Raw genomic sequence first — 19,706 nt, forward strand, 5'->3', positions numbered from 1 at the left:
ATTAAATAAGGTTAATTATAGCATCAATCTTTTATAATTTCAGACAATTTTTTTTTAAAAAAATAATAATAATATTGGCATTGAAGTGCAAATATTAATTTTTTTTTATCAGGAACTTTTCAAAAAAATAAAAAAAAAGGTTATTCAAAGATAATTATAAAATAATAATAAAAACAATAATAATTAACTTAATATTCTTTTTTTTTTTTTTTTTTTTTTTTTTTTTAATTTATTAATTTATTTTAATTATTTTTAAAAGTTTTTTTTTATTTGTTGAAAGTAAAAATAAATTTTTTTATATTTAAATTAATTTATTAATTAGGTGATTTGGTAAATTATCTTTTAAAATTTTAAGTAATTGTTGATCATCTTTAAAATTATTGATTAAATTTTTAGAATTATCAATATTTTGATAATGTTTAATAATATGAAAGTTTGAATTTTTTAAAGTTTTTTTTAGCATATCTTGAGTGATTTTAATTTCTTTTGGATGATTTTTTAAAACTAAATCACAACATTTAATTTTACCTTTGACAAAGAAATCTGAAAATAAATTTTGTTGGAAATAAGTTTCCTTGCCATTGAATGATTTTCTTGCTTTGACATCTTTATTTAAAAACTCTTGAAGTTTTAAAATTATAAATGATTGAGTTTCTGGTTGTTCAATGATTGATTTTATTGAGTTAACTTTTTGTGACCGATTTTTGATAAGCAAAGGGAGGGTTTCATTCAATTGAACTTTGAAATTTCCCATACCTTCATGACGGAATTGGTGTATTAACAATACGATCACATTCTCTGCTATTCTATTTCTAATTTGTAAATCATTACCAATGAATTTATCATACAATTCTGTAGTTTTATTACAACAAAGATACTGAACTAAATTATTTAAAAAAGTGAATTGAATTTTTGAATCTTTATCTCCAAGACTTTTAAATATCAATTCAAAGTTATTTTTTACTTGTTCAAAATGATTTTCATAAATGTATTTAATTTCCGAGTAATTACTTAAATCTAAATAATTAATGATATCAATTTTGAAATTATCCATAATAAATGAAATTATATCAATTCTATTTAACTTGGCAGCTAAACGATAAATGATATTATGGAAATTTGAAACGTAGGTATTAAATCTTAAAATTCTTTGAATTTCATTAATATCCATTACTTTACAAATTGAATTTAAAAGATCAATTGAAAATTCGAATATATTAATTAATTTTAGCATTGGTTTAATTTGATCAATTAATTTACTATCATCCCAATCAATTTTAATTGAAGATTCTTTTGGTATTGGTTTTTCATAATATTTATCTGTTATTGATCTTTTTATTAAATTTGTTGATTCTGTTGTTGTTGTTGTTGTTGTTGTTGTTGATTCTGCTGTGAGTACATTATTTGTTGAATTACAATTGAACACTTTACTATTTGGTAATACTGAATCTAATGGTGAATTAGTTAGATATGATTGACTATAAATTAAGTTTTCATTTTCATTTAAATAATCATCGATCCAATCCAATAATTCCCAAAATAAATCTTTTCTATTAATATCTAAACAATATTGTAAATCTGAATTTAATGATTGACTAAAGAAATCACCACCATCTACTATTGAATCTCTATTATCTTTTTTACAAATATCATGTGATAGTTTTTTAATTAATTCTTTTAAAATATCATCAAATGAAGTTCTAAATTTAATTTTATCACTATTATTATTATTATTATCATTATTATTATTATTATTATTATTGCTATCTCTACCTAATAAATAATCATATGTAAAGAAATCTGTATTGAAATGAGTTTCTAAATTAAAACCTATAGTTATTTCATGATTTGTTGAAGTATTATAACCAACGAAATTTGAATCTGATAAAGAATCCATGAATGATTTGATACCAGGTCTTGTGATGAGATATTTTGATAATTTTGGTGATCTTAAATTAAGATAAAAGAAACAACGGAATAAGTTATCATTTGGTAAAAATGAATGTTCCTCCAATGAATTACGAATTGATTCCAATTGTTGAATTGTTAAACCATCAGTTCTGATTAGAGTATCATAAAGATACACAAAGATGACATTATAGGATACCCTGCAATCAATGCCCTCTTTATTGGCTTCATTTGAGTATTTATCAACCATTAGATTAATTAATGAAATGATTTGATCGACATTATTGGCATATTGAAAGATTGATTCATCTTTATAAAATAATGTCTTTCCGAATGATAAACGACTACTGCAGTATCCTGGATTCCAAAGTTTGAAAGGGGTGATATTTCTAATGAACAACTCGGCCAATGTAAAGTTTCTATCGGTAAGGAGGGTGGTGGTGGACACTGTTGCTTTAACTATCGGCACTTTAAATGTAAACTCCAACTTTGGTGGTGGAATGATTCTAGTGAATTGTGATAAAAAGTTGAAATATAAATATTTCTTTCTAAATTGTTTAAATGAACGTTGATTGAAATAATTCCATAGTCTCATTATGGCTCCTATGTTATCACGTGAAGGGAATTCAAATCTGTGAAAGTTTGAAATCTTTGAAGTAAGATCATAATTCTCAGAAAATTCACCCTCGATTCTGCTTAATTCCCCAATATCACCCTCTTTGATTGCTTTCAATAAATTGTTAATTTTAATTGAATATAATTTTGATTCATCAAATACAAGGGGGTATTTATGGTCATAGTTGTCCTCTGTAAAATGAAGCAAATCGTTGATGTGTTTCAAATCCTCATAACCATAATCTTCATCCTCGCCATCACTATCGTTCTCATCATTGTCATCACCTACGTAATCAAACTTTGCAGTTTCTTCTTTTTCAAGTATAAAAGCGATATCGGCTATTCCTATGTTGTCCCCATTATCTTCCCCAATATGCTGTTCTTGCAACTCCTCTTGATCCTCATCCTCTTGCTCTTCCCCATTTCCTTGGTCTTCTCCATTTCCCTGGCCTTCTCCATTTCCTGATTGAGCTATATCTGGTGGTAGTTGTTCTTTGAATTCTTTTTTTTGAATTGGACCAAGCTCTTTAATTGCTTCACCATAAATACGAGAATAATAATAATAGAAATTTGTTGGTTTAAATTCAATTGCAATTAATTTTCTCAACTCTTTTAATTTATCGAATCCAACTTGATTATTTGTACGAATTGAATTTACTTTCTCTTCAATTAATTTATCTCTATTTGTTTTTGTACGGTTATCTAAAATATGTTCAAAATAAAATCTTAATGTAACCAATAATCTTTCATAACGTCTATCTATTACTAACCAATCTCTAATATCAAATTCATTTCTATCATTTGGTTTTGAAATATAAGCCACTCCTAAATCCATCATTTTATTCATCATTCTTACTTTATAAGTAGTTATAAAGTTTTCATACCCAATTTTTTTCAATTCCTCTTCTTCTTCTTCTTCTTCTTCTTCTTCCTCATTTTTTTTACTTTTTGTTGTTGCTATTTCATCTTCTTCATTTGAATTTGATGGTTTTAATTTCTTTCTTTTTTGTTCTTCTTGAGTTGGCTTTGTATATAATGATGGATTATCGATTAAATATTGAAGAATTCTTGTTTGATTAGCATTATTATGAGCTGAACGGAATGAAAACTTCTTTACTTTTGCAGAAATTAAATCAATACCATGATTCTTTATGTTGAGTGGATTTGAATTTACAATCTCTTTGATGGTCTCTAAACAATTGCATTCAAATGCAGTTTTTAATGTATCTGGCTCAATTAAAAGATTGAATGGCTCGTGAACTAGTAATCTTAATACTTCCGGACTGTCCAACTCTATGGCAAGATTAGTGAGATCACAGATTTCAAATTCATCTCTTCTATGGGTCATTAATAATCTAATGACTTCTAAATATTGTTCTTTGTTTTTTAGTTGTGGATGTTGTTGTTTTCTAAATGTCAATTTTTTAAATAAATATCTTATTGACTCTTTATCAATTTCAATGTAGTCACCATGTTTGATTTTATTTTTAATTAATGAGAATAACTGATTCCTTATCATTAAAAAAAGTGAATGAATATCTTCAAATTTGCATCGATTATTAATATTATAATCTAATGGAAGTTTATAGTCTACCCATTCAGTTTGATGAATTTGGTTTAATATCACACTAACTATATAATTGTTTTTAAAAACTTTCCAAAATAATATTTCTCCATAACTAGTATTATTATTATTATTGTTATTATTACTTGCCATTTTTTTTTAATTATTATTATTATTACCACCAGATAGTTTGTGTGTATTTATTTTGAATTTTTTTTTAATAAAAAAAAAAAATTTTTTCTTTTTTTTTTTTTTTTTTTTTTTTTTTTGAAAAAAAACAGTAAGTTTTAGATTTTCGAAAAAAAAAAAAAAAAGACATTTTATCAGAGTCGCGCAAAGATCTTCGGGAAATTCAAAAAAAAAAAACGAATTTTTTGAACTGTTTTTTTTTTTTATTTTTTTTTATTTTTTTTTTCGTTTATTTTTATTAACAAATTTTGAATGAAAAAAACACTGTCAGTGAAACCGCTGAATGGTTCCTGGGACCTCTACCTTAACCAAAATTTAAATCTGTTCAGAGTTTTTAAAATAATAAAAAAAAGAAAATAATGGTGTTTTTATGATTTACTTTTTAATTGTAAAAAAAAAAAAAAAAAAAAAAAAAAAAAATCACATTTAATTTATTGAAAAAGTAATAAAAATTAAAGTAATAAAGTTTTAATTTTATTTTATTTTTTCCTTTTTAGTTCATTTTTTGTAATTATTTTTTTTATTTTGAAGAAAAACAATTATGTAATATATAAAAATATAATCAATTTATTAAAGCACAACAATTATCATCAACATCATCAGGTGGTGGTTTAAATTCAGGTCAATTAAATAATAGTTTTTTAGGTGGTACAGGTAGTATTAATAAATCATTTGAAGAAATTGAAAGAGAAAGAATTAATCAAAATTAAAATTTTAAAGGTAGATTACAATCAAATTTAACAGATTTTAGTTTTGAATTTAATGGTAATGATAGTATTTTAAAATAACAACAAGAGAAAGAACAACAAGAGCAAGATGATGGTGGATATAATAGACAAAGTTTAATAAATGAAAATCAATCAACAATGTCATCATTAAATAATACAAATGAACCAATTATTAATACAGGTGATGTTAAAGTAAATTCACAAAAAGTTAAAACATTTGAACAAACTGTATCTGGTAAAGTTGAATTATTGAAATTTATTAGAGATAAGAATTTTTATGCAATTTCAAGTTGTGCTACAAAATGTAAACGTTGGTTTACAATTAATATTTTATCACAATTGGTTGAACCCGCACAATTATTTTTATAATTAGCTAAAGAAGATGATCAACAACAACAACAACAACAACTTCAAGAAGAATTATCAAAACCATTTACAAAACAACAATATGATAATATGATGAATGGCACACTGTTGGAATTCTTGAATTATCTCGTGATAAACATGTTTTCCTCGATTTTAATAAAGGTGGTCAAGGTTGGATTGCAAATGAATTACCAACTGATGAACAATTATTATTTTGATTATTCGTTGCTTACATGGATTATAAATTATATAGAGATGTTACTGCTCCAAATCCAGATATACCATTTTCTTCAAAATATATTAAACATGAAGATAGTAAATGTAAGTTATATAATACCCTATACATACCATATACATACTATATACTAACTTTTTTCATTCATTTTATAGTTATTAATCTCAATATTCAATAATGATTAGTATTGCATATAAAAGACCATTACATTGACAAAATAATGTAATTTGGGATATTTCACCTGGTTTTGATAATTTATTTTTCTCTATTGTTTTATTCTTTTATAATGTAATTCAAAATCAAAATGGTTCATCATTTTATATGATAATCATAAGAATTTCAAATTGGTGGTAATTGAAGAGTTTCTTAAAAACTATTCAAATTTATTTAAAAATAGAGATCAAGTTTCCACCGATATCTCTTTGAAAATGTCAAGTCTCTATTTGGGTAATAGTTTAATTTCAAAGTTTTGTACCGACTATTCAAAATATAATTACTTGGAATTGGTATTACGTGCTCATAAGAATTACTATGTACCATTGTTATTACCATTCTATAAAACTTCAAATCCAAAGGATATCAAAAAGGATGTTATGTTACAAACTGATCTTGAAAATTTCCCAAGATTAATGAAATCCGCGAATATTGTAAAATACTTTGTAACCGATGAAGAGAAAATGGATTTATTCTTTGAATTGGCAGGTTCTTATCATAAATTTACAACCTTGGAATATATTGACCCATCAATTTCAACTTGTAAATTCAGTAGAATAAAAATTAAATAGTTTTTACCTTTTTTTATTTTTCCGACAATTGTTTTTATTTTTCAATTTTATTTTATTTTTTTACGATTTTTCTTTTTTTTTAAAATTTTGGTAAAAAAATAAACGTTTACCAAAATATTGAAAAAATAAAAAAAAAAATAATGAAAAAAATCTCTATCCATGGACTATCGCCAACAATTAATATGAGATTAAAAAAAAAAAAAATTTAGTTGGTTATATTTTTATTTTTTTTTTTCTAATTTTCGAATGAGACCATAACAACTATTAAATTCAAAAAAATATTTGTAATAGCTATTTGATAAAGATTTTAAAAAGATACTCCAGAGTATCCAAGTCAGTATTCTTTTCCCTGAGAAACTTATTGAGGAGATAAAACAGGTATGGGTTCTATGATTATCATTAAAACAGCTAAAAAATTTGGTGCGTTGAGTGTGCCCAAAACTTTCTCAAAGTTTGTTCCTAACTGTTGATATAACTTTTAAGATTAATATAGGTTTTGGCTTACTTAATTTTATTATTCCATTTTTTTTTTTTTTTTTTTTTTTTTTTTTTTAACATCATTTACAATCTTTCTTGAAAAAAAAAGTCTTAGAAGACGATATTCAATAAAATTATCTTCTTAAAACATTTTTTTTATTTTGTTTATTTCTGAAATTTACCAAATACAATTAATTAAATAAACAAATAACCAATTAATCTTTTTTAAAATAACAATTTTATTATTATTTTTTTAATTTTTTTTTTTTTTATTTGATTTGAGATTTAAAAATTTTTTATTTTATTTTTCAAACATAATTAAACCCTTTTCATATAAAGCTGAAACTACATCTAATTTTTGATCATCATCTTCAATTGGTAAATCTTTAGTATAGATATAGGAAGGATAGGAATCGATGATATGTTCTAAAGCATCTACACATTCAAGAGTGAATTCAACGACACCTGGTTCCTCGCCAACTTGATGATAGATACGAGTGTTATCGGCATTATGGAAGAGGATGGCAATATCTTCGACAACCAATCTGACAGAGTCGGCTCTAATTAAACGGAATCTAGTTTCAGGTTTGATTTTCATTGAGGTTGTTTCATCTTCAATGGAATGTTTCTTTTCTAATTGAGTTAAAACTGGTGGTAAAGAATCTAATAAATATTTAACAGCCATTTGATCGGCACCGATATCAATTGGTAATAGTTGGCCCAACTTGTCCCAAAGTGTTCCAACCTTGTCTGTCAACTCCTTTCTTCTCTCATCACCAACTTTATCACTATGAATCACACCCAAGTATTGAGTATAATCTCTTGGTAAACCTTCTCTAAACTCTAAGCATTCCTCATTTGCAATCTCCAATGCTCTATTCAAAACCTTTCCAATTAAATCACCCCATGTATTATTTAAATAAGTTGAAACTGTGATATGAAGTGAATGTACATCCGATGGTGATACAGCTTGATGAATCACACCTCTTGGAAAGTATAATAAATCACCTGCCTCTAAAGTCACTGTGAAATATGGTTCACCAATCTCTTCTTGTGTGAAATTTTCACTTGATTTCTTTGGTAAAACTTCATTTGCATCTCTTGGTTTATATAATCTCCATTCTTTTTTACCCTCCAATTGAAGAATAAATACATCAACATCATCATAATGTGGTGCAAATCCTTGTGCTCCTGCTGGTGTTAAATAAATATTTGCACCAACTCCACATTGAAAATGAGTTTGTAATGTACTACATAATTTCCAAACATTTGAATTAAATGTTTGTGGATTTAATAATCTAACTGAACAACCTTCCTGGGGGGAAAAATAAAAAAAATAAAAAAATAAAAATAAAAAAATAATAATTAATTTAAATTTCTTTTGTGTGTGTGTGAGTGTGTGAGTGTGTGATAATTTTTTTAGAAAATTAAATATTTACTTTATAATGTTTCCAAACTAATGATGGATAAGCTCTACCTTCTGGATTTAAAGTAATTCTTTGGAAATCGACATAATTTGTGACATCAACATTTTCTGTGAATTTCATTAAATTATTTCTCAACATTTTATCTAAAGAATCTTTAGTGAAAAAGTTTTTATAAATGTTGTCCCCATTTCTTTTAACGTATAGATGTTTTTGACCAAAGTATTGGTCATAGAAATCTTCAATGATAGTTGGTGAAATTAGACCTGCTAAAACACCATCAGCTTCAACACGTTGATCTGCAACTGATAATTCATTACTACCAATATCGTTGATATTGATTTCACGAATTTCAGTTTTCTTTTTTGGTACTAATTTGGTTGGTCTTAATGGTTGACTTGATACTTGGGGTACTGATTTAGTTAATGGAACTGGTTTACTCTTTTTTACAACTTTCTTCTTTTTTTTCTTTCCATTATTATTATTATTTACTCCAACTTCCTCTTCTGACATTTCTTCAATTTCTTCTTCTAATCCTCTTTTCATTTTTTTATTTTTTATTTTTTATTTATATATTTATTGTGAAATCTTTTAAAAGATTAGGAAAAAAAAAAAAAAAAAAAAAACGAAAAAAAAATGAAAAAATAAAAATTAAAATAAATTAAAATAAAAAAAAAAAAAAAAAAAATCAAAATTAAAAAAAAAAAAAAAAAACGATAGTGACGGGAGTTTTCAAAAATTTCAATCATTTTTAAAAAATCAAGATCTATTAACAATTTCAGGTATAGAAATTTAAATAATCTTAAAATGGTATTTTTGGTGACTAAAAAAATTTAAAATAAAAAAAAAAATAAAATAAAATAAAATAAAAATTAAAACTATAATAATAATTATGGTTCAAAAAAAAAAATTTTGTTTTTTTATTATTAAAATAAAATTGTTAAAATCAAATTGTATCATTGTTTTGTTTATTTATTTATTTTTTTTTTTTAATCGCCCCCATATAAATAAATTTTTAAATATTTTAATTTTTTCTTTTTTTTATTTTTTATAAATTAGGAATAGTTTGTTTTAGGAGATATTGAAAAAAAAAAAAAAAAAATTTGTAAATAAAGTAGATTACACTTTTAAAATAAGATCCTTTGTTAGTTTTTTTTTTTTTTTTTTAATCACATGTCATTATTAATATTTTTTTTATTTTTTGGCCAGACAAATTGAAATTGAAAAGACGAAAAAAAAAAAGATATTTAAAATAAAAAATTAAAAAAAATGAAATTTAATTTTTTTTTTTTTTTTTTTTTTTTTTTTTTTTTTTTTATTTTTTATTTTTTAAACACACTTTTTTTTTTTTTTTTTTTATTTTTTATTTTTTATTTTTTAAACACATAAACATATAAAAATAATTAATATTTATATCTATATAAGAGATATAGTAAAATAAATTAAACAATGCAAGATAACGTATCACAAAGAAAATGGAATGTTGAATCATCAAAATCTGCAAACAATGCATTTAACCCAATTAGAAGAATTGTTGATAAGGGTGGATTTAAACCAAACCCAAATAAATCCACTATTTCATTATCAATTGGTGATCCATGTGTTTTTGGTAATTTAAATATTTTAGATTATGCAAATGATTTATTAATTGAAAATATTAAATCAAGTAAATTTAATGGTTATCCACCTTCAACAGTATGTTAAAAAAATAAAATAAAATAATAAAAAATAATAATAATTAAAAATAATAACACACAACAAATCCAAAATGTGAGAATTTTTATATGGCAAAAAAAAAAAAAGAATTTGCTTTTATGCCAATGTTTTAAACAATTAAAACCAGTTTCCACCAAAAAATAAAATTAAAAATAAATATTTAAACAGTGTTTCTAAATTGTGGTATTTTGTTAAAATAAAAAAAAATAAAAAAATTAATCAGTTTAACAAAATGCCACAATTTGAATTTGTTGCACAATGACACTAACCATTTTTTTTTTTTTTTTTGAAACGTTGTTTTTTTTTTTTTTTTATTTTTTTTATTTTTTTGAAAAAAATAGGGATACGAAATTGCAAGAGAAGCAGTAGCAAAATATGTTGAAACACCAACATCAAAATTAACATCAAAAGATATCATAGTTGCATCAGGAGCATCAGGTGCAATTGAATTAGCAATTGGAGTACTTTTAAATGAAGGTGATAATATTTTAGTTCCAAAACCAGGTTTCCCATTGTATGAATGTACAAGTAAAACCAAATTTATTAATGTCAAACATTATAATTTATTGGAGAAACAAGGGTTTAATGTTGATTTAGAGCATTTGAGATCATTAATCGATGATAAAACCAAAGCAATCTTGGTTAATAATCCATCAAATCCATGTGGTATTGTTTATAGTAAGCAACATTTACTCGATATTATCCAAGTTGCAAGAGAATATTGTTTACCAATTATCGCCGATGAAATTTATAGTGACTTGACATTTGGTGAACATAAATTCTATCCAATGGCATCATTAACTGATAAAGTACCAATCTTGTCAATTGGTGGTATTGCAAAGAGATTTTTAGTGCCAGGTTGGAGATTGGGTTGGGTTGCAATTCATGATCGTGATAATATTTTCTCAAATGGTAGAATCATTGAAGGTTTGATATCTTTATCTCAAGTGATTTTAGGTCCAAATTCATTGGTTCAATCAATTTTACCAAAACTTTTAGATCCACAAAATACTCAAGTTAAAGAATGGTGTTCAACAATCACTAAAACTTTGGAATCTCATTCAAAATTAACCGTTGATATGTTATCAAAAGCTAATGGTTTAAAACCTGTTTGTTCCTCTGGTACAATGTATCAAATGATTGAAATCGATTGTTCAAAATATGAAGACATCGCTGATGATAATGAATTTGTTGGTAAATTACTCGAAGAACAATCTGTTTTCCTTTTACAAGGTACCGTTTTTTCACTTCCAAATTTCTTTAGAATTGTTTTTTGTGCTCCAATTGATAAATTAACTGAAGCTTATGAAAGAATTATTGAATTTTGTGAAACTCATAAAAAGAAATAAAAAAAATAAAAAAAAAGGTAATAATAAAATATAAATAATAATATTAAAATTGTTTTTTTTTCTTTTTTTTTTTTTTTTTTTTAATTAAAACTTATTATTTATTTTTTTTTTTTTTTTTATTTTTTTTTTTTTTTTCCAAAAAGTGTTTAAAAAAAGTTGTCATTTTTTTTTTAATATATACATATATATAAAAAAATGAATATTTAATTTTTAGTAATTGATAATTGATAAGGTGAAGCTAAAATTGTTGCAATTGACCAAGCTTGAGAATCACAACTATCTTTACAAAAACTACCTTCACGATTAGTTAACTCTGGTAATGAGAAACGTTTATCATTTTGAATGTAAAGTTTATGTTTAATTAATAATGAATTGATTAAATGATTCTTTGTTGAAATCGAAGGGAACTGTTTAAATTGTACAATTGATTCCAAAAAGAAACCATAACACCAAACCCATTCAGGACCATTATGATAATTGAAACCTCTTGATGTTGGTTTATAACCAGAATCTGATGAATTATCATAGTTACCATGATAATTTGGATCATTTGGATCAAGAGTTTTCATACCGATTGGACCAACCAATGAATTTCTAATGATATCAATACATTTATTTGCATGTTGATCATTGAATAACTTTGGTGCAAATGACATTGCAACACAAATATTTGGTCTTAATTGGTAATCAGAGAAAACGTTTGCACTACCAACTACATCTTTATAAATGAATCTACGATGAACGTAATTTGAATTGATAATATATTTCTTATCATCACCGCTTGATGGAACATAATAATATTTTTCAAAATTTGTTTCAATTAATTTTGACCAATCTTGATAAGTTAAAATATCAGTTTTGCTATTATTATTATTATTATTATCGTTATTATCTTTTGATTTTAAAATTTCAACACCGCCGTGTTTAAATTTATCAAGTTTATATAAATCAGAGATCCAAGATAATGTTGAATAAAGCATTGCAGTGATTTCAATCGGGGCTCCATCACGGGGTGTTGCAGGTTCACCATAGTTGTTTGCTTTTGTTGATTCACCCATTTTATCCATCCAAGTACCACAATTACTACGATTACCACCATAAAGGAAACCATTAGTTAAATTTAGATCAATGCTAATATTGAAACCTTCATCTCTCATTCTATCATCAATTTCTCTACCTGCATTTGGTTCACGGAAATGAATACCACTTGCATGAGCTTGTAAAATCTCTTGAATGATCTCTGCGATTGTAGAGATTGGCGAAATGTAATTTGTGGGTGGGAATAAACGATAGACTTTAGTTTGATTTAAAAATTGATCTTTCTCTTTCTCTGTTGGTAAACAATTGTAAGTATCTTGAATTGAACGTAAATACCACCAAACGGAATCCCTTGAATTGAATCTTGGTTTGGTACCACAATCTAAAAGATTTGGAATTAAACCAAATCTTAAACAACTACCAAATCCAACGATGATATTAATTGCTTCACGATAACGATTGGTCACTAAAAGGATACCACGTAGGGATATGAAAGTATCTCTACCCCAGGATCTCATATAACCAGTTGCAAAATGTGGGAAACCAGCAGCAAGTGAAGCTTCTCTATCTTTAACACCTTCTAATACATTTGGATTTGAAATTAATGGTGTTGAAACACCAAAGAATTGTATACTCGTGAGAGCCAATGCACGTGAAAACCAAGAATCACTCTCCTTTACGAATGAATTACCCATCTTTTCAATGGATTTATTTGTGGCGAAACGATAGGTTGTCATAATGATTTGATAGAAATACATTGGTATTAAATGTCTTGGTAATTGTTTCAATTGATCAAAACATTGAGTTAACCATTGTTTCACTGATTTCAAGGCTACTCTTTGATCCAATCTATTGACGATATAATCGATTGCCCAATTGCCTTTTCTAAGATTCCCACATAATTGATTACCCAAATCATTATGCTTTGCAATTTGATTTAATTCAGTTACGAAACCTTGTAAACCACAGAATGATAATTCACCAACTGGATTTTGGACATGATAAGCACCATGACCAATGACTTGTTTCTCCTCTTCATTGATTCTGAATAATAGTACATTCATATCAATTAAATCAACATTGTCAAATGATTTACAGAGTTGATTATTTTCATCCAAAATCAATTGTTCAATCTTTCTAATGGATTCTATATTTGGTTTTGGAATTTCACCTCTAAAGAATAAAATGGAACCAGCTTTAAAGTTATTTAATTTCAACGTTGTACAAAGTGCACCATTCTCATTGTTATATTCATGAATTTGACAAAATTGATTTAAAACTTTATCATGATAATGAATTTCACAATCTACTTCAATACCATTCAATTTGGTTGTATTTGTATTCCAATCATTTCTATTGATATGGGTATTGGTAATCTTTGCACCAAATAAAAATTGTGAAATTTTACAAGGTACATGTAATTCTTTATCATTATCTTGCTGTTGTTGTTGTTGTTGATTTGAGAATGAACAATGAGCAACCATAAATATTGATTCATTTAATTTTGGTGAATATCTTTGAATGAAAATTAAATTACCATCTTGATGAATATGAATTTCATCAAAACCATTACATGATAGTTCCAAGTGTATCTTTGATAATAATGATCTAATTGGTAGAATACCACTTGAAAGATTAACATTGGTATTGTAAACTCTAGTTTCATTTACTAGATCAATTGTTTTTGGGAAGATTTCATCATAACCTCTAGTGGAACCAATGGCACAAGCTGACATTGCAACGATTGCAGCATTTGATAATGTATCGGCTATGGTTCTCTTTTGGTGGGGTGTTTCATTATCATGAGTACAATCCATAAATAGTGCAGGTGGTAAACTTGGTTTTAATGATTTTGAAGCATAATCATTTGGTGATATTATTCCACCACCAAGATTTCTTGAACAACAACCATTTAAATATTCACCTATTGGTGGTTCTTGAATGCTACCAATTGGTCTACCACCATAACGATAGAGTACTCTTGTAAATTCTGAAGAATCGCCACATTGCATAGCTTCACGAATTAGAGAATTTATACCTAATTTCTTTACGAAAAAGTAATCAATCTCTTCAGAACCAGTGAATAGTTCACACGTTATGTAGATGTCTGGACGAATTTCTCTGGCAGCATCTAAAAGGTATTGAGCTAAATGAATTGGAGTTGAATGACAATTATCAATTCTAATTGCATGGAAAATACGAGCCATATTTTGAGTGTAAGTTTTCATATGATTCCAAAGCCATTGGTTATCTGATGGTGATTGACCATAACGCATTTTCACACAATCACCCCAAACAATGACATCACGTCTAAGGTAGGCACGTGATTCACTACTTGCGAAATCCACTGTTGGATTATGATTAAATATCCAACCATTATTTGCCAATGGAATTTCACGAATACTACTATTATTTGGATCACGGTATTGTACTATTGTAAAGTATGATGTCAACAATGGTTTACTCTTTGTAATCTTTCCAAGTTTTGGACCATGATCACTAACACGTTCATATTTAATTCTTTCGAAAATATTCTTTAAAATTGCCTCGGTATCATGATCGAAATCTTTATAAATCTCTAAATTTACAATTGATAGTATATCACGATACTTTTGAATTTGTTCCTCTGGTGATGAATTATTTGAAAAGGTTACTGAAGTATCCAAAACCTTATAAGTGTAATCCAAATTGATATGAAGCGAATAACGCTCATAGGATGGAGCACGAATTATACCATTCTTTGAGATTGATTTGATTTGTTCATGTTTCTCATGATTTGGATTGGAGATGATATTCTTTAAAAATGATGGTGAAAATGTTGAGCATGATGATGGAATTTGCTCCTTAACTCTACCCGATGAGAAAAAAGTGTTTTTAAATATTTCAACCTCCTTTTCGATATCCAACACATAATATTCCCAAAGTTTCAATGGTGGTAATACTTTGGTTTTAACATCATTGATTACATCATTCAATTGATCGATGTTGTTTATCTCTTTACCATACAATGTTTTGCCATAGTCTTGTAATGCTTGATCCAATTGAACTGCGGATTTCAAATGTGGTGAGTTATCAGTATTGTAACCAGCTTCTGGATGTTGATTTAACCATGCTGAATTATTTGCTGTATGATTCCAAACCAAATCAATCATACCCAATACACCATACTTTTTCTCTGCATCACTAATGAATGATGACAATGCCAATAGTTTCTCATCTTCATTGATGATTTTCCTATTCATCCCACCCTCGAATATCTTTGAAGAGATTGATTGTTGATCATAGATACTATAGGATGAACCACTTTCACCAATCTCTTGAACTGGTGTATAATGAATCATATTGAAACCAAGTTTTGATGCTGTCTCAATATGTTTCTCCCATTGATCAATTGATCCCATACATTTGGTAAGGAATGTTTGTAAACAAATTGACTCACTTGGTATCACTTGTTGATTAATCTTTAACATTGGATTAATTTGAAATGTTCCAATTTGACCACATTTTACATTTTTACTTGCAACTTCTTCCCATTCAACATAATAATCAAAACAACCATATTTTTCAATCTTTTGTTCAAATATTAAATCATTATTACCATTATATCCTATAATATTACTATAAAAATTTATAAATTTTTTACAAAAAAAAAAATTAAAAAATTAGAAAATTGATTGGAAATTTTTAAAATAAATATAAAAATAAAAAAATATCTTTTTTTTTTTTTTTTTTTTTTTTTTTTTTTTTTTAAAAAAAAAAAATATCTTATCGGTAATTACCCTTTATGGAAAATATAAAATTTATCACGTTGAAATGATGAAGTTGGATCGGTACCATGATGATAATTTGTATAAATTTGTGGATTATATGATGCAACTTCAAGACCTGCTGGTATAATAATTCTTAAAGTACCTAATGATGGTAATACTAATCCTTTTGCATTGAAAGGTGGTTCTGATCCATTTCCGACCAATGTAATTGTATAGATATCTTGATTTATATTACTATTATTATTTTTAGTTTCAGTACTGGTATTTGTTGAAATATTGACACAATGATCTTTAATTCTAATCTTTTCAGAAAATGAATCAATTAACTTTGTATATTCAACACCACAATTACCAGATTCTGAATTATTATTTGAAATCCTCATATGATTTTTTTATAATTTATTTTCTATTATTTAAATTTATTTTTATAATAGGTTTTTTTTTTTTTCCTTTTTTTTTTTTTTATTTCTGTAAACTTTTTTTTATTTTTTTTTTTATTATTATTATAATATTACTATTTTTAATGGTATGCAAAAACAAATGTGTGTTTTTATTTTTTATTTTTTTATTTTTTATTTTTTTTTTTTTTTTTTTTTTTTTGTTTTTTGATTATAATGAAGAGAAAAAAAAAAAAAGCAATAATATTATTAAAAAATAATAACTGATAAAAGGGTATGGGGGGGTTATGTGTGGTGTGAGTGTGCTACTATAAATATTGTTATTGTAATTGATTTATTAAAAAAAAGAAAAAAAAAAAAAAACAACAGAAAAAAAAAAAAAGAAACACCAAAAAAAGTGGTGTGGTATTAATAAATTACAAACAAATTTATTTGTATATCACAATAAATATGCAAAATTAATATATTTTCATTTGTGAAAAAAAAAAAAATAAAAAAAAAAAAAAAAAAAATGAAAATTAAAAAATTAAAAAAATCATAAAAATATTGTGGGGCGATAAGTGTGTTTTTTTTTTTTTTCCAACCCCCCAAACTCTCTTTTCATCTGGGTGAAAATCATATTACCATTTTCATCCACACTTTAATTTCATTTTTTTTTTTTTTTTATAATTATAAATATAATATATTTTAACATATCAATTTTGGTGGTATTATAATTATTATTATTATTGTTTTTATTATTATTTTTATTATTATTATTTTATTTATATTTATATATTTGCATTTCCAATACTACAAACCTAAAAAATAAAAAATAAAGAATTAACAATAAAAATAAACGAATTTTAAAAATAAAAATAAATAATTATAAATTCTTTTAAACCAAAATTTTAGTTTCCTTATTTGAAATAAATTAATAATTATTTTACAATTGAATTTGCGTATTTTTTTTTTTTTTTGTATATTTATTATGATTTTTTTTATTTGTTTGTTTGTTTTGTTGATTGTTGCTACACTAATGAATTATTTAATCATCTTCATCATCATCTTCTGGATCAAATACTTTTGGCATTAAATAAGCTAAAGTATCTGCAATAATAGTACGTTCACTATAAATTAAAATTTTAAATGTTAATAATTAAAGATAGAGTGTTACACATATGTGTTTTTTTTTTTTTTTTTTTTTTTTAATTTGATTATTGATTGAATTTATATATTTTGATATCATACCGTGGTAAATCATTTGTAAATAATCTTGGAAGACAGTGTTGTAATAATTTGACAGCTGGGTGAATTTTATCAACAGGATCTGGTAAGTTATTTGATGCTTCACAACATTGACTTAAATCTTCGAATGCATCTTTACACTCTTTTTTATTAAAATTATTTTTGTTTGCTAATAATCTATTTATAGATATGTATATATACGTAATAAGAGGAAGTTGAAGTATTAATATTTAATAATGAATGATTTTTTTTTTTTTTTTTTTATATTTAAATAAAATAAATACACATTAAAGAATTTATTTGATTTTTCTTCACAATGTTTTATATTTTTTGGTGTAAATATTATTTCATTATCATTATCTTTATTGTCATCTGCCATGATTTTTTATTATATTCGTTTTGTTTTATTAAAAAAACTTTTTTTTTTTTTTTTTTTAACAATACAATTATATTAAAATTTTATAAAATGGGAATGGTTCAAATCAACCAAATTTTATTTGAAAAAAAAAAATCAAAAAAAAAAATCAAAAAAAAAAAAAAAAATTAAAAAAAAAAAATCAAAAAAAATCAAAAAAAAATCAGTCATTTTGTAATCAAAATAATAATTTTATTTTTATTTTTATTTTTGTAATCAATTATTTATTTATTAGTTTTTGTATTTTTATTTGTAAATATTTAGGAAAAAAAAAAAAAAAAAAAAAAAAAAAAAACAAATGTCAAATTTAGGAAAATGTACTAGATGTCAAAAAACTGTTTACTCTCAAGAAGGTTTTATTGCAGTAAAAGTTCCATTCCACCGTTCTTGTTTTAAGTAAGTTATAAAATTAAGAAATCAATTTATAGTATAAATATTTATATTTACGTATTAACATAATTTTTTTATTTTTTTTTTATTTTTTTTTTTTTTTTTTTTTTTTTCACCAGATGCGAAGTTTGTAATTGGCAATTAGTTTTAACAAATTATAAATCAATTAATGGTAAAGTTTATTGTGCAAATCATTATCCAGTTGGTGGTTTATCAGTTACACCAGAAAAAACACATACAACATCAGATGACCTTGTAATGAAGAATGCTTTGAATGCACCTCGTGTTGAGACAGTAAATGAACAATTAAGAGGTGGAAATGAAAAGCCACAAACCAGTACTGATGATTTAGTTACAAAGAATGCTTTAAATGCACCAAAGAGTAATTTAGTAAATAATCAAGTTAGAGGTACATCAGATTCTGCACCACTCACAAGTGCTGATGATTTAGTTACCAGAAATGCATTAAAAGCACCCAAGAGTGATTTAGTAAATAATCAAGTTAGAGGTACATCAGAAATGGGCCCTCAAGCTGGTATCGACATAGTTACAGCTAATGCGCTCAAAGCACCAAAATTAGAGACAATGTCAGGTTATCAAAAAAGTGTACAAAATTAGAAACAATGTCAGATTATAAAAAAAGTGTACAAAATTAAATAAAATAAAAAAAAAAAAAAAAAAAAAAAGAAAAGAAAAAAAAAAAAAAAAGAAATGTTTCAAATTTTCAAAATGTATATATATTTAAATCATTTTATTTATTTATTTATTTTTTATTTTTTATTTTTTATTTTTATTATTTACCACTTGTCAATTTTCATAGTACCTTTTTCAGATAAATTTGTATAAAATTTAAATGCTTTGTCTAATTGATGTGGTTCATGTCCCATATGATTTTTTAAACAAATTTGACGAGAAGTTTCAAGGTATTCCATGAGTATTGGTTTATAGATTGGATGAGCACAATTTTGAATGATAACTTTAGCACGTTCATAAGGTGCCAAACCACGAATATCAGCTAAACCTTGCTCGGTTACAATGATATCAATGTCGTGTTCTGTATGATCGATATGAGAGGCGAAAGGAACGATACAACTAATACCATGTGGATCAGT

The 19,706-nt window shown here is 25.1% G+C and overlaps 7 protein-coding genes and 1 pseudogene across 7 annotated transcripts in view; 3 read left to right on the forward strand and 5 right to left on the reverse strand.

Moving 5' to 3' along the window:
- Nucleotides 1-301: 301 nt before the first annotated feature.
- On the reverse strand, nucleotides 302-4,240 carry DDB_G0287511 (hypothetical protein; the record flags this gene model as incomplete). The annotated part of the gene is made up of 1 exon (XM_632065.1): nucleotides 302-4,240. The coding sequence occupies one exon, from the start codon at nucleotides 4,238-4,240 to the stop codon at nucleotides 302-304; it is 3,939 nt and encodes a 1,312-aa protein (XP_637157.1).
- Nucleotides 4,241-4,987: 747 nt separating this feature from the next.
- DDB_G0287565 lies at nucleotides 4,988-6,390 on the forward strand (annotated as a pseudogene; the record flags this gene model as incomplete).
- Nucleotides 6,391-7,168: 778 nt separating this feature from the next.
- Nucleotides 7,169-8,837, reverse strand: jcdG (transcription factor jumonji, jmjC domain-containing protein; the record flags this gene model as incomplete). Its single annotated transcript, XM_632067.1, has 2 exons — nucleotides 7,169-8,182; nucleotides 8,307-8,837. 2 exons carry the CDS (start codon nucleotides 8,835-8,837, stop codon nucleotides 7,169-7,171), a joined length of 1,545 nt encoding a protein of 514 aa, XP_637159.1.
- Nucleotides 8,838-9,740: 903 nt separating this feature from the next.
- tat (tyrosine transaminase) lies at nucleotides 9,741-11,356 on the forward strand (the record flags this gene model as incomplete). The annotated part of the gene is made up of 2 exons (XM_632068.1): nucleotides 9,741-9,986; nucleotides 10,349-11,356. 2 exons carry the CDS (start codon nucleotides 9,741-9,743, stop codon nucleotides 11,354-11,356), a joined length of 1,254 nt encoding a protein of 417 aa, XP_637160.1.
- Nucleotides 11,357-11,559: 203 nt separating this feature from the next.
- Nucleotides 11,560-16,547, reverse strand: agl (glycogen debranching enzyme; the record flags this gene model as incomplete). Its single annotated transcript, XM_632069.1, has 2 exons — nucleotides 11,560-16,012; nucleotides 16,174-16,547. The coding sequence occupies 2 exons, from the start codon at nucleotides 16,545-16,547 to the stop codon at nucleotides 11,560-11,562; spliced, it is 4,827 nt and encodes a 1,608-aa protein (XP_637161.1).
- Nucleotides 16,548-17,589: 1,042 nt separating this feature from the next.
- Nucleotides 17,590-18,168, reverse strand: DDB_G0287517 (hypothetical protein; the record flags this gene model as incomplete). Its single annotated transcript, XM_632070.1, has 3 exons — nucleotides 17,590-17,671; nucleotides 17,793-17,966; nucleotides 18,074-18,168. 3 exons carry the CDS (start codon nucleotides 18,166-18,168, stop codon nucleotides 17,590-17,592), a joined length of 351 nt encoding a protein of 116 aa, XP_637162.1.
- Nucleotides 18,169-18,502: 334 nt separating this feature from the next.
- limD1 (LIM-type zinc finger-containing protein) lies at nucleotides 18,503-19,212 on the forward strand (the record flags this gene model as incomplete). Its single annotated transcript, XM_632071.1, has 2 exons — nucleotides 18,503-18,600; nucleotides 18,714-19,212. 2 exons carry the CDS (start codon nucleotides 18,503-18,505, stop codon nucleotides 19,210-19,212), a joined length of 597 nt encoding a protein of 198 aa, XP_637163.1.
- Nucleotides 19,213-19,391: 179 nt separating this feature from the next.
- The window catches only part of DDB_G0287519 (acetyl-coA hydrolase), a gene marked incomplete at both ends in the record, with an annotated part of 1,599 nt that continues 1,284 nt past the window's right edge, over nucleotides 19,392-19,706 (reverse strand). Inside the window, one exon of the mRNA XM_632072.1 lies at nucleotides 19,392-19,706. This exon is cut by the window's right edge and continues 1,284 nt beyond it. Within this exon, the coding sequence (XP_637164.1) occupies nucleotides 19,392-19,706 (315 nt within the window).

The sequence above is a fragment of the Dictyostelium discoideum genome (genome assembly GCF_000004695.1).
Source record: "Dictyostelium discoideum AX4 chromosome 5 chromosome, whole genome shotgun sequence".
Taxonomy (NCBI): Eukaryota; Evosea; class Eumycetozoa; order Dictyosteliales; family Dictyosteliaceae; genus Dictyostelium; species Dictyostelium discoideum.